The sequence below is a fragment of the Panthera uncia genome, chromosome D1, assembly GCF_023721935.1.
Source record: "Panthera uncia isolate 11264 chromosome D1, Puncia_PCG_1.0, whole genome shotgun sequence".
In the NCBI taxonomy this organism is placed as follows: domain Eukaryota; kingdom Metazoa; phylum Chordata; class Mammalia; order Carnivora; family Felidae; genus Panthera; species Panthera uncia.
This window is the reverse complement of record NC_064808.1, coordinates 13409992-13430924: the sequence shown is the minus strand read 5'-3', so window position 1 is coordinate 13430924 and position 20933 is coordinate 13409992. Positions and strand designations below refer to the sequence as shown.

General features: G+C 38.5%; 1 protein-coding gene and 1 pseudogene across 1 annotated transcript; one reads left to right on the top strand and one right to left on the bottom strand.

The window, feature by feature from the left end:
- The first annotated feature begins 7126 nt into the window (after nucleotides 1–7126).
- On the top strand, nucleotides 7127–8062 carry LOC125916188 (olfactory receptor 4P4-like). Its single transcript, XM_049622363.1, has one exon. The coding sequence runs from the start codon at nucleotides 7127–7129 to the stop codon at nucleotides 8060–8062; it is 936 nt and encodes a 311-aa protein (XP_049478320.1).
- A 6021-nt stretch (nucleotides 8063–14083) lies between these two features.
- On the bottom strand, nucleotides 14084–19587 carry LOC125911487 (olfactory receptor 4C16-like; annotated as a pseudogene).
- Nucleotides 19588–20933: the final 1346 nt, after the last annotated feature.

Sequence of the window (20933 nt, the reverse complement as noted above, 5' to 3'; positions counted from 1 at the left end):
AGAAATGTAATGAAGATGAACTCACACAACTGCAAAAAGAGAAAATCTGGAGCATTTACACTATCTCATTTCAAGGTGTATTATAGAGCTGCTGTGTTCAAAATGGCGTGTTGTTTTCACGAAGATAGACAATCCTGTCAATGGGCTGGACCAGAGAGTCCGAAATAGACATCCACATACTGGTCAGCTAATTCTCATTGGAGGTCTGTAGGCAATTTCGTGGAGAAAACATAGTCTTCACCACAAATGGAAGTGAAGTGTTGGACATTCATATGTGCCAATAGCAACAATGCCACAAAAAAAAACATGTATCACGGCTCGTAAAAATTTATTTCCAAATGAATCATAGACCAAGACGTAGAATGTGAATGCATAAAATAGAGTAAAACATGAGGCAAGGTCTTTGTGATCTTTGCTTAGAAAAATAATTTAAAAAAAATTTATGTTTATTTATTTTTGAGAGACAGAGAGGAGCAGAGTAGGAGCAGGGGAGGGGCAGAGAGAGAGGGAGACACAGAATCTGAAGCAGCTCCAGGCTCTGAGCTGTCCGCGCAGAGCCCCACATGGGGCTTGAACTCATAAACCGTGAGATCATGATCTGAGCCTAAGTCGGACGCTTAACCAACTGAGCCACCCAGGCGCCCCAGAAAAAAAATTTTTTTTAATATAGCATCAATAGAGACACCGGAGTGGTTGAGTCGATGGAGCGTCAGACTCTTGATTTTGGCTCAGGTCATGATCTAACGGTTTGTGGGTTTGAACCCCATGTCTGTCAGTGCACAGCCTGCTTGGGATTCTCTCTCCCTCCTTCTCTCTCTGCCCCTTCCTCGCTTGCACACACTGCCTCAAAATAAATACAAATAAACTTTTATAAATAAATACAGAAACAAAAAAAGTGTCAACAGTGTGGTCCGCATTAAATAAAGATAAAATGCACCTCATCATGATTAAAACTTTTTCAGCAGGGGCGAATTTATGACCGGGGGGGGGCGAATTCAAGATTTGAGGATGTTAATGGGACACCTGTATATGTCTCCAACCAGAGTCCTTGGACGTGTCTCTTAGGGGAGGGTATTGGAGATGTGACCAGCTATCTTCTCTGGGGACTGATACAGGCCAGCTTGAGTAAAGCTCGGTCAACATGGGGCTTAATGTTGGAGTGGGCGATCCATAAGTCATCTGGCTTTGATAACCTCTGTGCTTGAGCGCTACATAGGGGATAAAAAACTTCTCCCTTCTTCCCTTTTCCGTTCTCTGGCTGGTCTAACAATTAAATGGACATGAGACAAATTAACAGGAGAAAAACAAATTTTAATTTCATATGTATGGGAACCCCAAAGAAATGAGGTCCCTGATAGGTTTATATGCTATCCTAAGCTATGGAGAAGGGGGTAGGGATTTAATGGGCCACCGAGGGGAATTTGAACCAGGAGGCCCTGCAGAGTCCCCTTGTTTACCAAGCCCACCCCACACTCTTTGTAGTTATCTCCTTCATAGACTTCTTGTAGTTAGCTCTCTTCATAGACCAGACCAGACCCTCCATCTAAATTCTCCAGGGCAGTAAGTGGAGAAGAAAAAACTCCTCTTCAATCCTTTGGGCCTGATTCTTTTCAGCTCGAAACAATCCACATGTCAAAGGGGTACGCTCTGGGACACCTGTCCTGAAACCCTTCAGTTACAATCTTCATATCTCTCAGGATACTAAACTTTCAAGCCTGGAAGCAAGTGTTACATTTACACATATCCATTTTCTTGCTTCTGTTGCTGACTGGCTGTTTGAACTAGACATTTAACTGCTAGAATCTTCTGTGTTCTTATTTGCATAATAGAAGTAATAATACTTATGTCAAAATATGCATTAGTGGAAGCATTAGATAATTTAATGAATTTAAGGTAAGTTGAACCAACCAAGGCTTTTTTTTGTTTTTGTTTTTGTTTTTGTTTTTATGTTTATTTAATTTTGAGAGAGAGAGAGAGGGTGAGAGTGAGCTGGGGAGGGGCAGAGAGAGAGGGAGACAGAGGATCCAAAGCAGCTCTGTGCTGACAGCAGAAAGTCTGATGTTCAAACTCATGAACTGTGAGATCATGACTTGAGCTGAAGTCGGACGCTTAACTGACTGAGCCACCCAGGAACCTGATTTTTCCTGACATTTTCAATACAAGAGAAAACTTCAGGTGCGGATTTGTATATGGTAGAGAGGTAGAGACTAATTAAACTCAATATGGGCTGATGAAATGGAGTCTAAGCAACTACTGAATTCTCAGTGACAGAAGAGAGAACTCTATGGTGAAGAATAATGCTTTGCTGTATTTGAATGCTTCCCTCCTCTGAATTGTTTTTTCTTTTTTTTTCCTTTCCTTTCCTTTCCTTTCCTTTCCTTTCCTTCCCTTCCCTTCCCTTCCCTTCCCTTCCCTTCCCTTCCCTTCCCTTCCTCCCCTCCCCTCCCCTCTTCTTTTCTTTCTTTCTTTCTTTCTTTCTTTCTTTCTTTCTTTTTCTCCTACCTTCCAAGTTTCATGGGGAAAGAAATATTTCTTGTTTTATTTTTCCTTCTTTTTGCCTCCCATCATCCAACCGTCTATTCCAACAATGTTAGTCCTGAACAAGAAATAGTTTTGCAGGGTGCCTGGATGGCTAAGTCAGCTAAGCATCTGAATCTTGAATTCGGCTCAGGTCATGATCTCACAGTTCATGAATTTGAGCCCTGCACTGGGCTCTATGCTGACCATTGGGAGCCTGCTTGGGATTCTCTCTCTCCCTCTCTCTGTCCCTCTCCTGCTCACTCATGCATGTGGTCTCTCTCTCTCAAAATAAATAAACTTAAAAGAAAAAGAAATAGTTTTTCACCAGTTCTGATATTGTTGGTCATTGATTTTATTGATCTGTCTATTCTACTCGCATAAGATCTTGATAATGGCTCGCACTTGGACTACAAATGCTTGCGTGTGATTCTCTTGGCTCTATTTCGTCTCACATTTTTCCTGGAAGCTAACCAAATACTGCTGCAGGCTACCCTGGTTTCCCTCTGATTATTCAGAAAGCTGGATGAATACAGAACAGTTTCTTGAACTGCTCTATGGCCTTTTTGGGTCTCCAGAGAAATGGTGCCTGAGGCAAGCTAGTGCAAAGATGGAAAAACACCCAGGAGAATCAGGGACGTTACTCTGGACAGTGGTTTAGCAATACTTGGCCAGAATCTGTTTAGAAATGCCTTTGGGAATGTAATTATTTATAGCTTTCAAGGAATTATGAACTTCTGTGCTGTCACTTAGGTTTACATTCTATTTTTCCCAATGAAATTTTCTTCAGGAATAGGTATAAAATAGATGATTTTCAGGACCTAAACACTCTTGTTAGCTTTTGCAAGAATTAAAAAATACTTAAAAAGATTTTTTTTTTTTTAGTGAGCTAGCATTGAGATCTGAAATCATCCTTCAAAATTCCTAGCCCGCTTTCCTGGGACAAAGCAATACATTTCTTCATCACGTATAGTTTCAGTAAATGTTTGAAGTCCGTTGTAAACCTGTCGAAGGTTTAAGTCATATTGAGATTTCCAAAATATTTGCAAAGAATTAATCTGGATGTATTGAAATTACTGACTTATCATTCTCTTCATTTTATTCCAGATTTTGATACTAGGGATGATTTGGCAGATGGAGTATCTGGGGGTGGAATTCTTCCTAATGTAGCCTAAAACCAACCTGACAGCGACTCAGATCCAATGGTTAGGGAGTTACCTATGTCATGTGAGTTTGCTAGGGTCCCGCCAACCATGTGCTTAACTATTTATATGCTCGTATTCCATATAATTTCATTTTAAAGACTATAACTTCTTTCGCAGTGTGTGATAATTTGGTTACGATAAAAATGGTTTAGCATACGTTAGTTTTAGTTATGCATTATTTATAAGCAAAGTTCTAGTTAAGAAAAATTAAAACATTTTCAAGTTGGCAGTGAATTTCCTTGTGCCCCGTTCTTGGGCTTGTCTACAATCCTCCATATTGTGGTTAAGATACAGCCTTGCTTATGCTTGAATATCTACAATAATGAAGAATTTCCTCTATTTCAAAACACTTGCCATCCTAGAATAGACTAGTTTCATCCGAGTCAACGAAGGTAAGTTCATGCTACATTCTGTTACACTAAGAGAAAATATGAACTCAAGCCAGGAACTGTGCGATCATGACCTGAGCCAAAGTCAGACGCTTAATGGACTGAGCCACCCAGATGCCCTTAACTATAGTTTTATAGTGTAAAAAAATCAGGCTAAGGATTGGGGTTAAACATTCCCTAAGAGGACCAATCTGCCATTAAACTAATCTAAATGTTTTCCCTAGCAGATTGTTGAAATTGAGGTTTACCTCATCAGTTATTAAATCTGTGTTATGATTTTTTTTAATTTTCCCACTGGCCTTGGTTGCATATGTGTGCCTGATGCTTTCTGTGGTTCTAAACTAATCACTCAGGGAAGGAAGTTTGTAAAAGAAAGATGAATGTTTTGAACCACACGTGTCATGGGCTATTTCATATTGCCTCATTTATTCCTCATTAAAATTCTGAATTATGTCATGATATCTTAATTGTAAAATGAGTAAGATGAAGTTTAAAGAGATGAAGTGATTCTCTCAAGGATCCCCCTGGTCAGTTTATTGAAGGTGCCTCAATGTTTCCACCTCTTTCTCTGTAGTTACTATTCTAACCATTTGTACAATGGTTGGCTGAAGTTCTTTATTCATCAACTGTAACTTTAGTTTTTACACAAGAGGGGTCCTTAATATCTCTGTGATCAAAATGTTTTTATGACAATAACTCTCCTCTCCTGACGTTTCCCTTTTACATATTCTCACCGCAGCGACCATGTCTAATGTTGCATCAGATTACAGGATGAGATACATATTAAGAACTATTGTGGATTAAATGCCAATGATGATTTAGAAACAAAGAAGAATTCTGATTTAAGCAATTTACATGTTGGTAAAACTGAATGGAAATTGTTTCAAAATGATTAAAAATGAGAGAATTCCAAAAACATGTATATTAAATAGTCCATATATCTTTATTTACATAAATACTCAGAAAGACAGACTGGCTGTCTGTTAACCCATCGTGCATATTCTTTTCTCCCCAGATAAGGATTCAAAATGGTCTTTTCACTGCTGCCCTTTACGACATCCATCACGTCCCTCTCAGTTGTCCCCATGAAATTAGCCCCAGATTGAGGGAGAATCAGGATTTCTGTCTGCCCACATCTCCAGTGTATTACTTTCACATCCTGAGAAATGCTTAGATTCTCTTGATCTAAGTCTTTTCTATATAAATTCAGAGATTTGGATTGGTCAGGTGAATTCTGCCTTTAATCTGTTTGCAGTCTTGTTGTATAATAATTATTTTTAAATCAAATCATTTCAGGTAAATAAATGTATCTGAAAAATTCACATTGTTTCCACTTCATTATCAAAGAATCAACATCAGTTGCCATGAGTAGATTTAGGTCAATGAACTCTTCCTTCCTAAAACTTGTCAATGCTCTTTAGGAAAGGTGAACTGCTGAATACTCTGTAACTGATAATTATTTTCAAAAAAAGTAGGAACAAACTAAAAATTACTCTTTTGTGAAGTTAGAGTTTTGAATAACAATTTAAAACAGAATTGCTGTCCTACAGTAAGGACCATTTCCTAAATGTCTCTTTCTTAAAAAGAATATATATCTATATCATCTGTATCTAAACCTACATCTGTAGAGATATACGGCACATATATGTGTATATATGTATGTGTATATATAATAGTCTCCAAAACTATAAAATGCATAGATACTGATTTTGAGAGTCCCTAGAGTTGATGGTTTCTATATAACTTTGCTACAAAAGCATTCTCTTATTTTGTTTTGTTTTAAATAGACACTTGATGGCTCAGATATGACTGTCATATCAGGTCTGGAGAAATGTAGAAGGTGCACTAGCTGTCCAAACCCACTGGGGACAGAGAGTTCCTCATCAGTGAGGAAGATGACTCCTGGAAGTCCATTCTGTCTCAGTTCTTGACTAATTTTGTACTGATTAAATAATGTCTTAAAATTATGTATCGGATACAAAAGATTCAAATACAAGAGCCATGATGTGTGCACCATTCAAATGTACTTGGGCAACTTATTTTATTTATTTATTTATTTCCTGAGAGAGAGAGAGAGAGAGAACAAGGGAGAGAGGCAGAGGGAGAAAGAGAGAACCTTAGCAGGCTCCACACTCAGCACAGAGCCTGATGCAAGGCTCAATCCCACAACCCTAGGGTCATGACATGAGTCTAAAGGACACTCAACTGAGCCACCCAGGCACCCCCATAATTGGGCAATTTAATGATTTTTATCCAATCTTTAATGTTTGTTATCACAAACAGTATTTGTATTTTTAAAATTGTCTTTAACACATGAAATGTAAATAGAAAAAGGAGTGAAATTGCTAAATATTTTCCACAATTTTCAGCCATGAGTTGACATTCTTGTTTTCTTGTATACTTTTTCACCGTTCTTTGCTTTCCAAAATAACAGCAATTCCATTGGTTTAGTATGACCCATTGGCAATGTTTGGTCACATAGCAAAAAAAGAGTGTGCTTTAAACAAATTAAGTTTAGCAATTCGGTCTGGTATATTGGCATTTCCTGAGGATTCAGTGCCAGATAAGTCAGGGAATTTGACCAAAAAATGATAAAAATAGGAACTTTCAACACACATTTAAAATACATGCAACAAAGCATTTTTTGACTTAAGCTCATTTTTAAAACTCTTTGCTACATAATAATGTAATTAACAACGATAAATAGGTTTTAATTTTTAAAATATTTAAATATTTAAAAATCATTACCAGTAAGATTGAGAAAAATACATCATTATTCCCATTATCCCCATTATAGAATTATTCTGCAATACTTTTATAGACTAAAAGACTTAATGAAAATGATAAGACAGCTTAATTTAATAAATTGAGAATAATTAATATTAATATTATATTCATGTCAAGCTACTTAGTAAATTTTATATCATTGTGTTCATACTGTGTCCAACAAATTTATGTTTTCTTTCCTTCAGATACCTAATTCATTTCAGTGTCACATACAGCAAACTCAAGTATATGGAGAGCCAGAGAAACACCTCAGAATTCGTTCTTCTAGGACTTTCGTATGACCAGAACGTACAAATATTTTGCTTTGTGCTCTTCTTATTCTGTTATGTTGCCCTGTTGGCAGGAAACCTGCTGATCCTCGTCTCCATTCGATGCAGCCCTCTTTTCCACCAACCCATGTACTATTTCCTCAGCCACTTATCCTGTATGGACATCTGCTATACCTCTAGTGTTACACCCAAATTCATTGCTGACCTACGAGGGGGGACAAAAACGATCTCCTACGGTAATTGCATGTTCCAGGTCTTTGCTATGCACTTCTTTGGGAGTACTGAGGTCTTTGTCCTCACAGTCATGGCCTTTGATCGCTACGTGGCTATCTGTAAACCTCTCCACTACCTGCTTATCATGAACAGGACAAGATGTAATCTTCTAGTCTTGGCTGCTTGGGCTGGTGGGGCTCTCCATTCTCTTCCTCAATTATCGATGACCATCCAGTTGCCATTTTGTGGACCTAATGAGATTGACCACTATTTTTGTGATATCTTGCCTTTGTTGAAAGTTGCCTGTACTGATACCTACATCACTGGTGTCCTTGTGGTTGCCAATTCAGGTCTGGTCGCTTTAGTGACCTTCGTTGTCTTATTTGTTTCTTATGTCATTATATTGTTTAGTCTAAGACATCGTTCGGCCGAGGGAAGACACAAAGCCCTCTCCACCTGTGGGTCTCATATCACTGTGGTCATCTTATTTTTTGGACCTTCAATCTTTGCCTACCTTCGACCTCCGACCACGTTCCCCGAGGACAAGATATTCGCTCTATTTTACACCATCATCGCTCCTATGTTCAATCCCTTAATCTACACCCTGAGAAATACAGAGATGAAAAGCGCGATGAGAAAAGTTTGGTGTCAAACATTATTTTCGAAGGAAGCACACAATTAATCCGAGGAAACATACAGCTAAGCATCTTTATAAACGAAAAGGGCCTGATGTGACAAGAAAAGCTAAGAAATATTTCTGGGTGGAGCCTGGGTGGCTGATTCGGTTAATCATCTGACTCTTGGTTTTGGCTCAGGTCATGACCCACAGTTCATGAGTTTCAGCCCCGCATCAGGCTCAGCATTGACAGCGTGGAGCCTGTTTGGGATTCTTGCCCCTCCCCCCCCCCCCCCCCCCCCCCCCCCGCTCTCTCTCTCTCAAATAAAATTTTATATATTGTTTTTTATTTTTAATGCTTTGTTTATTTATTTATTTATGGAGAGAGAGAGAGAGAGAGAGAGAGAGAGAGAGAATGCACAAGTAGGGGGGAGGGACAGAGAGAGAAACTGAAATAGAATCGGAAGCAGTCTCTGAGCTGTCAGCACAAAGCCCAGTGCGGGTCTTGAGCTCACAAACTGTGGAATCATGACCTGAGTCAAAATAAGATGCTTAACCAACGGAACCACTCACGTGGTCCAAAATAATTTTTTTTTTAAATGCTGAGATGGGGCGCCTGGGTGGCTTAATCGGTTGAGCATCCGACTTTGGCTCAGCTCATGATCTCACAGTTTGTGGGTTACAGCCTGTGTCAGGCTCTGTGCTGACAGCTCGAAACCTGGAAACTGCTTTGGATTCTGTGCCTCCTTCTCTCTCTGCCCCTCCCCTGCTCGCACTCTCTCTCTGTCTCTCAGCAATGAATAAACATTTAAAAAAATTAAAAATTTAAATAAAATTTAAAAATGCTGAGAAATATTTCATAGACTTTATATAACATCATTATCATGAATAGAATGCATAAGAAAAAGAATTAGAAAGAAATTTAATGGAATAGCTAAATGAATATGAATTCCCACTTACCAGAATTAATTAAAAACTTAATCTTACGGAGTATTAAGGAGGTGTGGATAGAATCACCTGCAGAAAAAAACTGTCTGAGCCAAAGCAAATAAGGCAATGCTATTAAGTCAGTGAATTATAAAGGCAAAAATACACCAGTCCTCAAAATGATACATGTTCTGCAGTAGTGAAGTTGAAATCTACAATTAAAATAATGACTTTAACTCATCATGAATGTCTTTATGATAGAACATTCACTTATTTCTCTTCTAGTGGCACCCAGAAATCATCTGTGTTACAAAGTGATCAATAGTAGAACCTGTTTTAAAGTGGTTCCTGGTGATCAGTTCTTCTGATTTATATTAAAAATATCAAAAATATCTAGTTAAGACAGAACAAGAATCAATAATTTAAGATAGTCCAAACATAACTATTTCTTATTCCACCTACTGACTAGAATATAAAACATTTGCCATAAAACTTAAGGGACTGAATAATAAAATGTAAGTGTTGACTAACCCCTACCTGCCTAAAATTGATAAGTGGAAAGTTATTTGATCCAGAACCAAAGACCTTTTCTGTTATAAAGAGAAAAAAAAGCCTAGAAAAAGGCAAATTAAGATATAGTCTAACACCTAAAACAAACCAAAGTACATTTTGCAAGCACATTTTTGGCTGCATATGGATGTTTATAGCTGTTTTATTCATAACTGCCAAACCTTGGAAATAAGCAAGATGCCCTTCCATAGGTGACTAGATAAATAAATTGTCATCCATGTGGAGAATTATTATTATTATACTGAATATTATAATTATATACTGAATAATATAATATAATTATATACTGAATAATATAATTTATAATAATATATTATAAAGTGAATGAAGACAATCTGAAAAGACTACATAGTTACATGATTTGAACTGTAGGAATCCTGGAAAAGGCAAAGCAATGGAGACATCAAGAACATCAGTGTTTGCCAAGGGTTAGCAGGGGGATCACAAAGCATTGTTAGGTATATTACTACAGTTGTGGATACATAAAATGTACTACACCAAGGGTGAAGTCTAATGGAAACTATAAATTTAGGGAGATAACGATGTGTCAATGCAGATTCTTCTGATTGTAACTAAAGTATCACTCTGGTGGTAGGGCTTGTCTGCGTGTGGGGACAGGGGGTATATGGAACTCTTTGTACTTTCTGCTCAATTTTGCTGTGAACTTAAAACAACTTTAAAAGATAAAGTTGGGGCGCCTGGGTGGTTCAGTCGGTTAAGCCTCTGACTTCAGCTCAAGGTCATGATCTTGCGGTTCGTGGGTTTGAGCCCCACATCAGGCTCTGGGCTAACAGCTCAGAGCCTGGAGCCTGTTTCAGATTCTGTGTCTCCCTCTCTCTCTGCCCCTCCCCTGCTCACACTCTGTCTCTGTCTCTCTCTTTCTCAAAAATAAATGAAGATCTTAAAAAAAGTAAAAAAAAAAAAAGATAAAGTTTATTGGGGTAGTTAGGTGGCCCAGCGGTTAAGCATCTGACTCTTGATTTCAGCTCAGGTCATGATCTCATGGTTCCTGGGTCTGAGACCCACTTCCTGCTTTGCACTGACAGCATGTGGAGCTGCTTGAAATTCTCTTTCTCCTCTCTCTCTGCCCCTCCCCCTGCCCACATGTATGCTCTCTCTCTTGCTCTCAAAAGAAACTTAAAGCAAATTTAAAAATATACACTTTATTAATTAAAATATACACTATGGAACGGCAGATACATCAAATCATGTTGTAACTGGAATGAACAGACATCTGAAAAAGATTTTCTACAGAAACCAGAAAAAAAATTATGAAAGACCTTTTTTGCATGCTTAATAGGATTTAATTAAAGGCCACTTAAGAAACCCAGCAAATATCATTGTAGAGAAGACGCTAGATAACAGAATTTTATTAAAAAGAAGATGGTTATAAAATGGAAAGTGTTTTAGAATATGTAAATAAAATGCAAGAGTTACAATGAGTCTGTAGACAGTGTATAAAGAGGCATAAAGAACAGAAAACACAATGAGGAAGGTAAAATTCACCAGAACTGTCACAGCAGAGAGGAAGTGGAAAGATGGTTTCAGGATTTATTCATAAAGAAATAAAACTATCGCCAGATTAAAACTCTTCTTCTAGGCATGTTCTAGAATGTTTAATTACTTAGTTGGACCAAATAAAATTGTCACTAAAAATGAAATAATGGTTCAGATAATTAAACAACAGATTCATTTTAATGGCTTCTTTTAAATGGTGGTTATTTATTTTCATGATTATGCTTTCTTAATAACATGACTTTCTCTTTTAAAACATGATTAGTGGTGAAAATTATTATTTGCAATTAATATTGATCTAGTGTTAATGACGTTTTCTGATACAAATCTAGACACACATTCCATGTTAATGAGGCTTTAGCATTCTATAATACTAACAACTTTCATAGAAATCACTTTGGACTTCTTACAGTGAATGTTATGTTTAATAAGTTGAGAGCATTTTCTTTTTTTTTTAAATAGAGATATAAATGATGTATAGCATTATATTGGTTTCAGATGTACAACAAAATGATATGATTTATTGCAAAATAATCACCACAATAAGTCTAGCTAACATCCATCCCCACAGATGTTTGCACATTATTTTCTTGTGATGAGAGCTTTTAGATTCTACACTTTCTCACTCATTTTTATTACACAAACTCCTGCCAGAGGATTTGAAATTGTAAAGTTTATAATTATTCCATATCAGAATTTAAGATACATCTCGAGATTTCAATAGTAAATTCCAAGCATATTTTGCTATCATATGAGGCTTAAATTATTTACAAAAATTATATCCAGTTCTATGGTTCTGGATGTGAATATATTGACAAAAATTGCATGTTATAAAAAGAAAGAAAACATAAATGGAAAAAAAAAGAGAAAGACCTATTTTTGACATATAAACTCAAAGGTATTAAAGACTATCCTGTGAAATGTAGCTAAAGCGTTTTGCGGCAAATTCTTCTTGAGTTGTTAACAGCATTCAAATTCATGCTTGCAACTTTAGAATATCTCAATTTTTTAAAAGTCACACGCAGAAAATATGCTATTTTATATTCATGAATGAGCTTTGTACAGCGCATCAGCATAAACTGTCAAGGATTTCAGGGCATCAATATGCGACTTAAAAGAAGTACTTATATGATACATTTGTATAGAATTTTAAATAAAATATCTTAAACATTGTAATGGCATATTCTCATGAATAAGTTTTTACATGGATTTAGTTTTTTAATTAAAAAAATTTTAATGTTTACTTTTATTTCTGTGAGAGAGAGACCAAGTGCGAGCAGGGGAGGGGCAGACAGAGAGGGAGACACAGAATCGGAAGCAGGTGTCAGGAAGATTTTATTTTTTAACCGATTTAGGTTGGCAGAAACATTACACAAAAAGTACAGTGATTTCCCATATAGAAGTTCAGCCCCCTCACAATTTCTATCACCTAACATTTCATATTAGTGCGGTACATTTGTTACCACTGACAAACCAATATTGATGCTGTTTTCCTAAAGTCTGTAGCTTACTTTAGGATTTGCTCTTGGTGTGGTTGGGTTTTGTGGATTTTGACCTATGCATTATATCGTATATCCACCACCATCCAAAACAGTTTCCTTTCCTGAAAAATGCCCTGTGCTCCACTGACTTACCCTTTTTTCTCTCATCCTGAATCTCTATCACCCACTGATTTTCTTTTTTCTTTTCTTTTTTTTTTTTTTTTTTTTTACAATTTCCACAGTTTTTCTTTTTCCAGAAAGGGAATTCATAATTCATTTCTGTGATATCAATATTTCTGTTTCAAAACCTAAATATCTTCCTTGGGATTATCTCATGTATTGCTTTAATAATTAATATTTTAAAATTCACTATTGTCTATTGCTTGCACTCTCCCCTTCTGCCACATAAATATGTCAATCGTCCTTCATTTCGGTCATCTATGCTACAGTCCTAATAACTAATATTATAAACAAATTACTATAATTAGTATGATTCAAGGGGAACTTAACACCCTCAAAGTTAGGTGGAATCAGTATGAAATCATGTAGATTTTACCAAGAGGATACAATTATGATAATAAACCCAACCATCAAAGCCTTCCCAGTATCAGAGAACTACCTCAGAAACATGAATTTTCTCACCAACTCCTGTTACTGTTCTAGAAGGATGTCGGTAAACACATCATAAGATTTCAGAATATAACCCCAAGGACTGGAAGGGAGATTATTAGATTGCATACTATCCTTTACAACTTGAAGCTCCTATTATTACTTGAATAATTTCTTTAATAATTATTAATATTTAATAATTAATAATTCAAAATTATTAAATTAATAATTTAAATTTAAATTTAATAATTAATATTCAAGTAATAGTTATTACTTGAATAATAATTACTTGATACTTTCTGTCAAGTCAGGAAGAACAACTAAATTGAAGGTTAACGGTCAGATATGATGAGATGGAAATGCCTGATGAAGGACACTGGATGAGGGAAAGCCTGCCAGTCTGTGGTTGTGAGTCTATAGGGTGGTACAGAAGAGCAGAAGACACCAAGAGTCGACATGAAGAGGGGCAGGGAAAGCACTAGATCAAAACCACAAATTTTTAGACGAGACAGTTGGAGACAGAATGGTGAAGGGTATCTAAGTTGTAGACCTTAATACCTGTTTGTACCTTATGCTATCTATTCCTCTACATAAAACCGACTTAACACCAACCAGTCTGTATTCAGATTGCTTATTTTCCTGAAAGAAGTAGTGTTCATGCCCCCAGGACAGGATTATATTAGCTCAACCATGAGATTATATTCTTGGGGCATCCAGGTGGCTCAGTCGGTTAAGCGTCCGACTTCGGCTCAGGTCATGATCTCACGGTTCATGGGTTTGAGCCCTGTGTGGGGCTCTGTGCTGACACCTCGGAGCCTGGAGCCTGCTTCACATTCTGTGTCTCCCTCTCTCTCTCTCTGCCCCCTCATGCTTGTGCTCACTCTCTCTCAAAAATAAGTAAATAAACATGAAAAAATATTATATTCTTTGTAGGCTTCTAGGTATGCCCAAACTATGAAGAAATACTTGAAACTTCCATTCATTTTTAGCCATCTGAGATCAACTTCTTGCGCCATAATTTCCCGTGGTATTTTTCACTGCTGCATTCTTCAGCATATAAATCAGAGGGTTGAGCAAACATTTCTCATTTGTATAAAACACAGCTATCATCTTTTTTTGTTTTAAGTTTATTTTTGAGAGAGTGACAGAGCGCGAGTGGGGGAGGGGCAGAGAGAGAGAGTGAGACCCAGAACCTGAAACAGGGTCCAGGCTCCTAGTGGTCGGCACAGAGCCGGTGGCAGCCAGATGCTGCTGGTTGCAGCCCTACGGTGGGGCCTGATCACGGGGCCGGACCCTGGGGCTTGAACTCATGAGCCGCAAGATCATGACCTGAGCTGAAGTCGGACCCTTAACTGACTGAGCCACCCAGGCGCTCCAATCACAGCTATCATCTTATCCATGGGGAAGGTGGTTGCAGGGCGTGTGTATATAAATATGCAAGGACCGAAGAACAAGATGACCACAATGATGTGGGAGACACAGGTGGAGAGGGCTTTTCTCCTCCCTTCAGCACTGTGGTTTCTCAGAGAATACAAGATGTTAACATAGGAGCACATCAGCATGACAAAACTCAGGGTACAAATGGCCCCGCTATTGGACACCAAGAGTAGGTTGATTACATAAGTGTCTGTACAGGCAAGTCTCATCAATGGCTGCAAGTCACAAAAATAGTGATCGATCACATTGGGACCACAGAAGGGTAAACTCAAGGCCAGAAAAATCTGAGCTAAAGAACGTACACAGGACCCCACCCAGGCCATAGCCACCAGCACAGCACAGACCCGTCGACTCATGATGGTTGTGTAGTGCAGGGGCTTACAGATGGCCACATAGCGGTCAGCGGCCATGAGGATGAGAATGAAGATCTCCAGGCAGCCAAAGAAATGGAACGAGAAGACCTGTATCACGCACTCACTGAGATAGTGGTCTTTTTTGAAAGGGCATCCACAATCATTCTAGGGGCTACGGAAGTACAGAAGCAGGTGTCAGATAAGGATCGGTGGGCTAGGAAGACTCACACGGGACTCCTGAGTTCCCCGGGGGGCCTTGACAGTGGTAATGATCAGAATGTTACCCAGCAACATGCCCAAATAAAGAAGCAAGAAAATGACAAACACTGTTTTCCTCCTAACAGGATCCCCTGTCAACTGGAGCAGAAAAATTTAACATTATTCAGCTGCATGATCATGAGTGAGAAGGGGAAGTCTGAAAAGATTTGTCTGCGAAAAAATAAAGAAATTGATTTACGGTGTGCTAGGAGATGTTATGGAATATTTTAAGCAAAATAGTTCATGATACCGTGTGTGATTGTGGGATATTTTCAGCAAAAATAAATATTCCTCATCAGGTACATTTTGTGGGTGTTTTTTTTTCCATGTCACTACAGTATTTTGTTTTTAATTTTTAATGACCACTTCAATGGGCATTATGAGTCCCAAATTATCTTACTAGTGTGATACCTTTCTCAGCACCCCTCAATGTTTATTTACTTTGAGAGAGAGAGAGAGAGAGAGAGAGAGAGGAAGGGAGAGAAGGGGAAGAGAAAGAGGGAAACACAAACCAAAGCAGGCTCCAGGCTCTGAGCTTTCAGCACAGGCCTGGACACGAGGCTCCAACTCACAGACTGTGACAGCATGACCTGAGCTGACGTCAGATGCTTAACCCACTGAGCCACCCGGGGAACCCCTAGCACTTTTCAAATATAGCCCCCTGCTAGATTTGACATGATTCGGATTGATTTTGCCAATTCAGTGATTATAAAATTATGTGGCCCCATACTATTATTTCCTTCTTTATTTATATTTTAAATACATTTAATAAATACTGGGGTCCTGTTTTGCATCGTATATGGCTCAACTTATAGGATTTGACTGTTCTTGGAGGTTCATGAAGATTCATGTGACCTCACATGCCACTCCCAATCTTATAAAGAATGTCCTTTTGATGCATATGTTTATATATCACGCATTTGTTACACGTATTTTTATAAATGTATTATTTGTAAATCCAACATCTTCTGCTTGTCTGCATACCTTCTCACATATAGCAGCTTTAAAGGAGGAACAGGAAATACAGCATTTAAATAATATGCCGGAAATTTCAAGCATATTTGTGATATGTAGGACTTGATCAATACAAATGAACAGAAGTGAATATTCTTTCATATTTGAAAGTATCTCACATATCCCTGTTTCTGTTTTTCTTTCTCCAATTTCTGAACGGCAACCTGAGAGCCCTCAGAGCCTCTGGATATACATTTGTAAGTGAAAGGAGAGAGATAAACTTCATCGTTCATATATTCACAAATCAACTTTTTAACGTAAGCGTCTCAGATCTTGGGTGGCTGTGTATGGGTATCACCTGGCATTTGGGTGTAGGACCAGATCATGATTGTAGCCCCTTAAGCTGGACATTCACGGAATAGAGCAGAGAAGCAGAAATGGGAAGAAGATGTGATTTTAAAAAGAACATAGCATATGGTCAGTAACTGATTGATTCCTAATTCTTTTCAGTCCTGGCAAAGTCAATGATCACTTTGAAATGTTGGGGTGGTTGAGCGACTCAGTCGATTGAGCATCTGACTTCGGCTCAGGTCATGATCTCGCGGTTCATGGGTTCGAGCCCCGAGTCGGGCTCTGTGCTGACAGCTCGGAGCCTGGAGCCTGCTTGGGATTCTGTGTCTGCCTCCCTCTCTGCCCCTCCCCTGCTTGTGTCTGTCTCTGTCTCTCTCTGTCAGAAACAAACATTAAAAAAAATAATAAATGTTATTTCTTTCAATGAAGATTTTTTTTTTAATTTGAAATGTTTTTTTGACCAAAATTTCAAGAAAAGCCTTTCTTTAAGGTCTTGCTTATCAAGATGAGGTTGGAAGGGACACTATATGCAAATACCAATATAAACTGAAATCTGGTGTATTTAAAAATAACCTGGAGGACTTCCTCTTCCTATTGTGTTCCTCCCCAATCTCATCCATACTTCCAATAAATTGTCTTACAATATTTTCATGACCATCATTTCAAGAACAAAACCCTTTTCTTTTTTTTTTCAATTAATTATGTATGTGCTTGTGACAATTTTAGAGACTCTCGCTCAAAATATAAAAAATAAATAAAAAGGAAACTAACACGTGTGGTTATGAACCACGTATGACACTGGGGTATTTCATACTATTTCTTGTATTCCTCGTTGTATTTCTGAGTTATATGATATTACCTATTTCTATAATACAGGAAATGAGGCTTAGAGAGTTTAGCAATTAGCCCAACATTCACAAAAGTTATGGAAAAGAGCAAGTTAATTCTGTTTCCTGAGCTCTTTTTAAGATTTGGCATCTAGGAAATAAAGACATTTAATAAAATTGGTAAGACTACTGTTTGAATACTATCCTTGCTTATACTTGGTAGTAGATTTCTCTTACAACCTTGGCAAGATTGGTCAGGTTTTAAATTCTACATATCAACTCCAAATAATTACAATAAAATTTAAAAAAAAAGATAAATCCAAGAGGACATTCCACTTAATATCAAACTTCTTAATATAAGAAATATTTGGGGAACTGATTTCCTTTTTTAAATTATCTATCTATCTATCTATCTATCCGTTTTGGGGGAAAGAGAGAGAGAATGGGGGAGGGAGAGAATCCCAAGCAGAGTTTGTTTTGTCAACACAGAGCCTGATGTGGGGCTCCCTCCCCCAAATTATGAGATCACGACCTGAGCTGAAATCAAGAGTTGAACGTTTACCTCACTGAGACACCCAGGTGCCCTGGTTTTCTTTTTATATTCAGATGGTTACTGCTATAGAAATGTAGCAGTAATAAATCAGATCAATTCACAAATCCTTTTATTTTCTACATCTCCACATTTTCACCTCTTTCTTGTGGCTATTGTCACCACTTTTGGAAAGGGATAGGGAAAAGGATGAAGCAAAATACTAACATATTTCTCCTAATGTGCAAACTCATCTAGATGAAAATGTGGATAATCTTGGAAAACCTGTATAGGCACAGAAAGTTTTCTGTATAGATTTCTCCCTTAATTTCTTGTCAGGGTCCATTTACTGTGGAGCCAACCAGAACCTTGATTAAATAGTCATCATTTAGGGGCACCTGGGTGGCTCAGTCGGTTGAGCATCCGACTTCAACTCAGGTCATGATCTCATGGTGTGTGATTTCGAGCCCCGCATCGGGCTCTGTGCTGACAGCTTGGAGCCTGCAGCCTGCTTCAGATTCCCTGCTGTGTCTCCCTCTCTCTCTCTCCTCCTCCCCTGCTTGCACTCTGTCTCTGTCTCTGGCTATCTCTCTCAAAAATAAATAAACATTAAAAAAATTAAAAAAAAATAGTCATCACTTGATGTACTTTGAAAAATGATATAATACTGTAGGGGGCTTACTTTGATGTTGGTTTTTACATGTGAGTGAAAAGGTAAATTGGGAAAAGTAAGCTGATCAATGAGAGAAGCAGATGTCTAAGACACTACAGAGATTAGGTTTTCTCCTCAAGGTTGGCATTTACCCATGTGACACTCTTTGAGCAAATGTGTGTTGTGTGCCTAATGCCAAACACAGACATCAGTGTCATGATATTCAGTGTCTTGAAAATATGGGCAGTCTAGCAGAGGAGAAAGAGAGAGAGATGCAAAAGATCAAACGGAGGTCCTGAAAGGTGGTACAAGAGTATCTGTGATAATTAAGAGAACGTGCTCTTTTTGGCCAAGAGGAATGAGAAGTCCTCCTGCAGGAAGTGTGTTTGAGATCAGCTTTAAAAAAGGATAAGTCTGAAATAAGAGAGCATGCTCACTGGAAGGAAACCACAAGCAGGAACCAAAGGGAAAGAACTACCAGGCTTGAACGGGCAACAGTTGAGAAGGTCAGTTTGGTTGGGGTTTAAGGAACAATGCTGGGGAAAAAAGCCGAAAATCCAGATGTGACCTAATGTGCATTTTGCAAAACGTTGGGGATAATAACAATAATAAGAATAATAATATCCTCCCAGAGTCTTTGGAAGCATTGGGCATAATAAAGGAAAAGTCCTTGCGCAGTCCCTGGTACTGAGCACACGTGCAGTAATGTTACTATGACTGGTTTTAGGAGGGCAGGGGGAGGCTGTTCCCTGCATTTGAGCTGAGAAGTGCCACAGTTGAGGCTGTGTGGTGGCTAAAGCAGGAGCCCAAAGGGATGGGCGGGTGGGGAGAGAAATGAGGCGGCTGAGAGACCAGCGAGGTAACAGGTATGCTCTCTGCCTGGCAGAATCCATTTCTGGACTTGGCCCCTCTCTTGAGTTGGAACTCAGGGATAGACGATAATGAGAGAATTGGTGAGAGGGAAGAGGAAGAAGAACCGGCGAAGAACAGAGGAGGCAAAAAGCCCTCATCCTTCTTGACCTTTGATGAGAAAATCATTTTTTGTTTTCTTATTGACTCTCCATCCCCATTTGCATATTCTGTCTCAGAATCTGGAAATGGCTTGCACACTGTCAGGGCTGGGGGCATGACTCAGGGCTGAAATTAGGTTTGCATCTTCTTTGTCTGGCAGAAGCATGAGGAGAACCCTGGTTGCCTGGGGACTCCTTTTCTCCCCGGAAATGGCTGCCTCGGCATTGTGGCTTCCTGTTCGTACTGATCAAGCTGATCAAGTCCCTTTTACGTCCTCACATTCTCATGCCCATTTTGAAGCCTGAAGTTGTAAATGATACTGAGTTAACCACAAGGTAAGCTTGTCTTTCAGGGACATAACAAAGTGGGGACCCTTCCTTGCAAGAATATTGATTCTATCATGTTCTTTCTGTCTGGCCCGGCTTTCCTGTGAACTTACTTACGTGGCTCCTCAAAATGTAGTCGAGTTGGAGGCTAATCCAGGCAAAAGGCTGACTGGATGCAAAGGAGTGTTTCCAAATGGTGCTTACTTCGGCATTTCTGTTACACTGGGATTCTCACTGGGGATGGGCAAGAATCTTACAGCTTCAGTAACAGAGCTATTTGCAGACCTTGCCCAGGGTGGAGAGCCACTAGCTCAGACATGGCTGTGCACCTTGCTGAAACCAGATGTCTTCTTTAGCTTCCTGGCATGACTTAGAGGGCATATATACATACATATATATATATATATATAAATATAATATAATAATAAATAATAATGAAAAAAATATATATATATAAATATTATTGTGGCTTATTTGGCTGGGAAGGTTAAGTGTAAGAGGCAGAAAGCAGATGTCTGCAGGTGTTTCTGTGTTGACGTTGCCTTTGTATAAACTGATGGAGATTCGGCATATTTACAACCAAAGGAATTCAGAAAAAAAAAAGATGTCATAGGGGATTCTTGATAGGTAAATGTAAATGTAATTGCTTATATTTTTGAAGTACTTTGTGAGGCGATTTATATGAATTTCTCATCTCTTTTGTAAAGGTAAGGAGACTGAGTTTGGGAAGCTGGATATTCAGTCCAAATGGACTCACCAGCACGCAGTGGAGCTAAGATTCAAACTCAAGTCTCATCATTGGTTCGCTGGAACTCTTTGTTTTTTAAGTTTGCTTATTTATTTATTTTGGCGGGGGGGGGGGGAGGGCAGAGAGAGAGGGAGAGAGAAAATCCCAAGCAGGCTCCACACTGTTAGCACAGAGCCTGACAAGGGCCCCAACTCACAAACTGTGAGATCATGACCTGAGCCAAAAATCAAAGAGTCTGATGCTTAACTGAGTGAGCCACCCAGGTGCCCCACGTTTGCTCAAATTCTTAAGTGTGATACTATACTACCTTGAAACATTGCATAATAAAAGAAAGAACAAAGTATACCATTACAGAATGCTTAATGAATTGTCATTTCTTTAATAAATAA

What these genes read in the sequence shown, in the direction of transcription:
- LOC125916188 (XM_049622363.1), top strand. Translation starts at nt 7,127, where the DNA reads ATGGAGAGCCAGAGAAACACCTCAGAATTCGTTCTTCTAGGACTTTCG.